The following is a 7,569-nucleotide window of genomic DNA, read 5'->3' on the forward strand; positions in this document are numbered from 1 at the left end:
CATCACCACCATCACCACCACCACACATCATCACCACCACCACACATCATCACCACCATCACCACCACCACACATCATCACCACCACCACCACCACACATCATCATACTCCATCATACACCATAAGCACCGTCACACTCTATCATACACCATCACACATGATGACACTGCATCATGCGGCATCTCACCATCACACACCATCACATCTGATCACACACCATCACATTCCATCACACACAGCATGCATCATCACTGGAACAGTGGCTCAATGGTTAGCACTGCTGCCTCACAGCGCCACGGACCTGCATTCGATTCTAGCCTCGGGTGACTGTCTGTGTGGAGTTTGCACATTCTCCGCGTGTCTGCATGGGTTTCCTCTCACAGTCCAAAGATGTGCAGGTTAGGTGGATTAGCTGTGCTAAATTGCCCATGGTGCTCAGGGATGTGCAGGCTAGGTGGGTCAGCCATGGGAAATTTAGGGTGTGGGTCTGGGTGGGATGCTCTTCAGAGGGTCATTGTGGACTAGTTGGACCAAATGGCCTGTTTCCACACTGTTGGAATCTTATGATTCTATACTGTCCACCATCACCATCTCTTACATTGCCACCATCAAACGCAGAATGCGCCAAAGCTGTTTGCAAAATCGAGGATGGTGTAACCAGGGTGTTATATAACTTTAACAAGACTTTCCTCTTTTTATACTTTATTCCCATTGTCTATTCCATTTGCTTCCCTATTACCCATTGAACATGTACATTAGCTTTTATGATTCATGGACGAAGACTTGAAAACTACTCCATGCTGCAGCTTTCTGCAGTTTTTCTGTATTTAAATAACATATTGCTCCTCCATTCTTCCTGCCCAAGTCCATAACTTCACTTTCCCCACATTATATTCTGTCTGCCAAGAGTTTGTCCCTTCGTTTAATCTGTCTACATTCCTCTGCAGACACTGTGTCATCTTCACCACTTGCCTTCCCATCTATTGTTACAACACAGGGAAAACCCTCCTGCTTAATGTAATGCAACACAGAAAAGATTTATCCCGTGCAGTAATATGTGAAAATTCGATAGGCCAAGAACTAGCTAAATTAAAAGTAATAACTTTATTTCTTAAAGTATAATGGAGAATAATTAACTAACAACTATTGACAACCCCTTACTCTAACCTATCTTATCTAATACTCATCTGATAAAACTCCAATTATGATTTACAAAACCAAACTTCTTATAGGATTACATTACAGTGTGGAAACAGACCCTTCGGCCCAACAAGTCCACATCGACCCGCCCATACCCCTACATTTACCCCTGCACCTAACACTACGGGCAATTTAGCATGGCCAATTCACCTGACCTGCACATCTTTGGACTGTGGGAGGAAACTGGGGCACCCGGAGGGAACCCACGCAGACACGGGGAGAATGTGCAAACTTTATACAGGCAGTGACCTGAGGCTGGAATTGAACCCGGGTGCCTGGCACTGTGAGGCAACAATACTAACCACTGAGCCACTGTACTACCTCATAACAGAAGAAAGTGAGTTTCAGCTCCATCACTCGATTTCCTGAGCTACAAGGCATCATCAATGCATTTGTGTCTCCATCAACAGGAATGGTTTCCACTCCTTTAATGAACAAATAGTCTGTGATCACAACAAAAGCTTCCTGTAGGAGTTTGCTCACATTCTTAGCAACTGCCATCCTTTATTCTCCATCTGTCCATCCTGCCTCAGATTGTCATTCCAACCTATGAGGGGACAAGGGAATTTACAAAAAAGGGGATTATGTTTTGCTCCAAAATAATGATTTGAGCAGAGAGCTGTCACAATGGATATACATTGTTAAAGTTTAACTTTGATTTGAGTGACAGCTTTCCTTTTCACTGGCTTCAGGCTGAACTATTTTTATAAAAACAGATCTGCATGCAATGTAACACTGAAATGCCAGGCTGGAGTTATAAATAGGGAGAACATGCAAACTCCACACAGTCAGTCGCCTGAGGCGGGAACTGAACCCAGGTCTCTGGCGCTGTGAGGCAGCAGTGCTAACCACTGTGCCACCGTGCCACCCACTAACCAGCCAGCTTTCATCCTTCTGTGTATTTCAGTCTTTCTTTTCTTCTTCTTGTGGATTCTGCTTCACAGTTTACTGATTGATAAAGGTAGCTTTTAAAAGAGCTATTCTCTGGGCAGTCTGCAGATGTCGTTGGCTTGGCCGTTCTCCTCCCAACTGTTCAATTTTTCCCTGGTCTTATACCCCAGAGCATCGGATTGTGTCATTGGTTTTTAAGACTGTCAATATATCAAATTCAAACTTGATTAGAATTTGGTATTTTTGGGGGTATAATTTAAACCTCGAAACTGTTTTGCCGTTTCCAGGCAACCAACTACCCCAATAGCTGGAGCATATATTACATTGTATCTTATTGAGATAACTTGGTGCTGCCACTGCTAGCTTTTACTTTCTTAAAGTTACAGTAAACTCATAACACTATCAGTGTGTAGCAAGGCAAACTAGTAAGCGTTGTACAAGTCACAAGACATTAGGTTCACAGGTACAGCAAATAATTAAAAAGGCTGATGGGATCATTATCTTTTATTATGAGAGCAATTGACCTTAAAAGTAAATACAGTAAATTGTGTTTCAGCTATATAGAGCATTGGTGGGACCACATCTCAAATACTGCATTCTGTTTTGGGCTGCTTATTTCAGGAAGGATGGAAATAAGTCTGATGTGATTAAAAGAAGATTTACAGAATTGAAACCTGGAATTAGTGTGTTGTCTTATCAAGAGAGATTGGATAGGGTTGACTTATTTCCACTAACTTAAAGAGTAAGCGGAGATTTGATTGAAGTGTGTAAGATTCTGAGCAGTTTTGACAAGGTGGATGTAGAAACGACATGTCCCCGTGTGGGTGAGTATGGGCAGGGAGCACTGTACATACATTATGGATCATCCTTTTGTGGCAGAAACGAGGAGCTGTTTTTCCGGTTCAGAAGGCTGTGCAAATTTGGGAACTCTGCTCCATAATGAGGTGATGGAGGGTACGGGGTTGGGGGGGAGGGGTTGCTTGGATGAGGAGGTGAGTGGGAATATTTTTCAGGCAGTGGTACTTAGATTCTCATTTGACAAAGGAACCAACAGATCAGCCAATGAAGGCCAGAGTTGGCTTGAGGGTTGATTCACTTCTCCACCTAATTTGTACGTTAATGTATTAATAATATTGATTACTCCCTGCTTGAGTTATCACATGCTGATTCCAACTTCATACTGGCCTTCAGCGCTTTGAAGCTAGTGGGTATTCACAAGGCATGAGTCAGCAAAATGCAGCTAAACTTGGACTCATTGGGAACAGTTTGCAAATGTATTATGAGGCAGTCCACCATTCACAACACCTTCTTGCATTCTCACACTATTCTTAGGTGGAAAAGCAAATGTGTGTCTCAAACTGGCCTACTTTTGTGAAATGGACAGGAAGACGTCATTCTGCAATATCGAGTTCATCACAGATTATCTGGTACTCAGAGCTTAAATATTTTAACACATAGGTTCACAGGATACTTCATTCCTTTCTTTAACTCACCTCTGAACTTTTTCTGGGTCCCTGCATAAATAAATGGATTGATGCAGGAACTCAGTAACTGAAGCACATGTCCAATTTGTTGGAGAAAATATGAAGTGGAATTGCTGGAATCATAACCTGCAGAATAAGTGAGATCTGCAATTCGGGCATAGACGGTCGACATAAAAAATAACAAGTACAACAGGATGAAGCTGCCCGAGATGGCAAAGAGTAAAACAATGGATGTTCTCCGCTTCTCCATTTCTGGGTCACTCTGTTTCTCTCCGTTGTTCTGGGTCCGGAGTCTCCTGCGGGCTTTATTTGCTGCTAGAATGTGTTGGACGGTCAGAGCATTGAGCAGTAGAATCAGGATAAATGGGAGACAGGGAGTCAAAATGATCCGAATCCAGTCATAAGCAGCCCATTCTGGTGAGTTATAAAATATTGCTTTTACACCACAGAACCAGGCTACATTGTTCACTACGTACATGGGTTCATACACCAAATACATAAAGGTATTTTTCACACCAATCACTGCGGAAATGAATACTGTAACCCGTGCTGCCGTCTTCACGGTGCAATATGTTATTTTCAGCTTCTGGCAAGAAATGGCCACAAAACGATCAAAGGTGAAAGCGACAGTTAACCAGGCAGAAATGTCAATGGCAGCAAAATTCAAAGCTGCACGGATGCTGCATATTGAAGTCATAGAGAAGAAGCTGAATGGGAAATAAATCCCAACAATTCGGTTTAATATTACAACGGTGACCATGATTAGTAAGTCTGTCACTGCCATGGACAACAGGTAGAAAAGGATGCACCTTGAGAGACCACATGTTCTACGAGACAAGATCACAATCACTGCCAAGTTTGCTGCAATAGAGAGAGAGAGAGAAAAAAAGCAAAGGAGGAATGGGCAAGTTATCAGTTTGACTCCAACAAAATTAACAATGTTACAGGCTTCTGCGTAAAATTTGAAGTTTTGAAATCAGATACCAAGTAAGAACACATGCGTGCCTTAATGATAATTGTTTACTGAGTAGTTATCTAAGACATTTCAATGTCATAACAAGGAAATAAAAACCAACAAGACTTAACAAAGGACACGAAGGAACCCAAAACACATCAAAACTGACAAGAAAACACCGAGAACACAAGGAAACATTACATCAACAAAAAACATAGAAAACATTAAAGTATGTTAAAAGTAAAATGGCCACCATTGACTGAGGTAACTGACAAGAACAAGGGCTGTACGTTAGTGAAGAGTCAAAGCATCACTATCAAATTATTCTAAGTTGGAAAAGTTGACAGTCAAACTACTGGAAAGTTCCTCAAATAGAGAGCGGCCTGTGCCTTCAGTGTGGAAATTACAGCAATGTGCAATGGAGGATCCCAAGCTCTTTACCTGATAACTAACTGAGACCTTTGTTGTTGATCAGCACCATTGGAACTGGAAGATGACAAAATCTCAGCTGGTGAACAACCCTCTATCTCCAACTCCAACCCCCCCTCCAACTACGTAGCCCTTCCTCACTGCCTCGCTGCAGTGAATATTTACAATGTGAACTTATCCATTAGGTGCGAGGGATGCCCCAGTTCTGTGGTTTCACTCATCATGGAGAAACTAGTGAAGATTACTGGGTGCCAGGGGCATGAAACAAAACCAAGAAAGAATCAACAAGCACCAGTTTAAAATTGCCACAAACAGCAAGTGGCAAATGGAGAGCTCAACTGAAACAATGCTTCTTAGAGGCTGGATACAGAATCACTGTGCTCTCTGAGTTAGGGACAAATGAATAATCATCATCAATGAGCATGAAGAACATTGAAATATTTGCATCACTCCCTTTGGGGTGCAGTGGTAATCTCTGAGTGAAAGTCCCTCCTGCTCCAGGGATGAGTCATAACACACCTGAAAAAAGCTGTATAGAAACATTTACATCTGTCAACAACTGGGCGCCTACCACTGTCCTTTGAATGCTTCATTTGTTCAATCCTCATGATCAATTGATTCATTGGTGGTAATTATTCAGTCCCTGGAAGATTCAGGGCACAATATGATCCACTATTCCAATATAAGAAGTCACCTTCAGCAATCAGATCAATAACACATGAAACCTTCAAATACACCGTGATAGCAGTGTGAGAGCTCACCCATAGAAACAGTTTCAATGCTGCCAGAACTACATCAATGATCTCTTTGGCAGCCTGCCCTTTGCAGTATAGTCCAATATAGAGTGGATCTGCATTGACACTGGATATACCAGAGCAAGTCGCAGTTCCAATGTTAACAGCACAATATTGAATCACATTAACTGAAGTTAGGGGTAGGTTCTTCACTCAGCGAGTCGTAAGTTCATGGAATGCCCTTCCAGTAGCAGTGGTGGACTCTCCCTCTTTATGGGCATTTAAGCGGGCATTGGATAGGTATAGGAGGATAGTGGGTTAGTATAGGTTAGGTGGGCTTGGATCGGCGCAACATCGAGGGCCAAAGGGCCTGTACTGCACTGTATTCTTCTATGTTCTATGTTCTATGTTCTATTAACACCCTGACTTCCCCAACATAAAACAGAGTTTAAAAATATACCGTTACCACACGGTACCTATCTCAGAAAGACAAAACACGGTTAAACACAATGCATTAGAGGGAAGATAAAGAAACCAAATGCACGAGAAGGCAATTTGAAAAGGGGAGAATGATTGCATTAACAGCGCGAAATTAGGTCAGGGAAAAAAAAAATCATAAGGTTAAAAATAGCAACTCAATACAATTACAGAGCACAAAAGGAGAAATCAATCCAGTGTGAAAAATCACAATATATTACTGAATGGGAGATCGGCGTCCTGTTAAATAGGATGTGCTGGTAAAATGGGAGAATTCCTGTTGCTCACTATTGAATCACTCAGAGATGAATACTTCCCAATGCTTCACCTGGAACTCCGATTGCTGCAAGGATTGGATAGTAAATGGCAAAGACCAGACCTCTTGGTATCCCGTGCATTTCGGAAAGAAATTCTCAGCTCGTTCTACAAGTCACTGGAAAATGATCATATTTCTATGTGAGGCCATGCTCCAGGGAGATCATTAATTGGTTTGATCTTATTGTTTACTGTATTTGCTGTTTTAAAAAAAAAACGCACATTTCAGGGCAGCCGCTGCTCGGTGCTGATGTTTCAATGTTTTTCCTGGAGTCAGTGAAATTGCCTCGGGGACAGACCTATTCACTACAGTGCATTCTGTGCTCAGCAATACACAATTCCCTCTGAAAATATACCCTGATTTTCGCCGCTGACTATCATACAGTCAGTTTGGTCACATACCTGGCTGAAAGTTGTTACAAATTTCATTTTTAGCACAGCCTCAACACTGATACAATCTGTTTGGACAACTTCACAAGAGTGTAACTCTCCCGAATGTCCGTCGTATTAATTCCAGTAATGTCCCACAGTGCCTGGGACTGACTGGTCACCAACAGCATGAATTAATGCAACATCCTGCTGATGCTGAAAATCTGGAACAAGTCGAGTTTGCTGGGGAAACTCAGTAGGTCTGGCAGCATCTGTAGAGGTTCTCATAACCAAGAAGGGCCATCATACAGGACCTGAAACGTTAACTCTGTTTCTCTGTCCACCAGTGCTCGCAGACCTGCTGAGTTTCTCCAGCAATTAACGTGCTTGTGTTGACTAAAATTGTTCAGGGGTATTTCATCACAATTATATCCAGTACAGACAGATCCAAAGCCAGTTCAGGGCACTTGGAGAGAGGGCAAGTTGGATTTGGACACAGATTCAATTCAGTGTGGATTTGGACTGATCAGATTTGGTGTGGAGTTGTATAGATCTGGCTCAGTGTGAGATATAGAAACATGAACAGTTTGGTACGGGAGCAAGCCCTTTGGCCCTTCAAGTCTGCAGTACCATGGAATATGATCATGGCTGATCATGCAATCTCAGTATCCCACCCGCACTTTCTCTCCATATCCCTTTATCCCTGTAACAAGGG

General features: G+C 42.4%; 1 protein-coding gene across 2 annotated transcripts in view; it reads right to left on the reverse strand.

Moving 5' to 3' along the window:
* The window catches only part of LOC122547429 (probable G-protein coupled receptor 139), a 17,890-nt gene extending 11,349 nt beyond the window's left edge, over positions 1-6,541 (reverse strand). Inside the window, exons 1-2 of one of the 2 annotated variants that reach the window (XM_043686051.1) lie at positions 6,459-6,541; positions 2,572-4,436 (exon numbers count right to left, since the gene is read on the reverse strand). In XM_043686051.1, the coding sequence (XP_043541986.1) occupies positions 3,523-4,359 (837 nt within the window). In that variant the 5' untranslated portion in view covers positions 4,360-4,436; positions 6,459-6,541 and the 3' untranslated portion in view covers positions 2,572-3,522. Of the gene's footprint in view, positions 1-2,571; positions 4,629-6,458 lie in introns of those variants that run through there. The other variant, XM_043686052.1, reaches the window with a different exon arrangement.
* Positions 6,542-7,569: the final 1,028 nt, after the last annotated feature.

This window comes from Chiloscyllium plagiosum, unplaced genomic scaffold (genome assembly GCF_004010195.1).
Source record: "Chiloscyllium plagiosum isolate BGI_BamShark_2017 unplaced genomic scaffold, ASM401019v2 scaf_9060, whole genome shotgun sequence".
Classification (NCBI taxonomy): Eukaryota; Metazoa; Chordata; class Chondrichthyes; order Orectolobiformes; family Hemiscylliidae; genus Chiloscyllium; species Chiloscyllium plagiosum.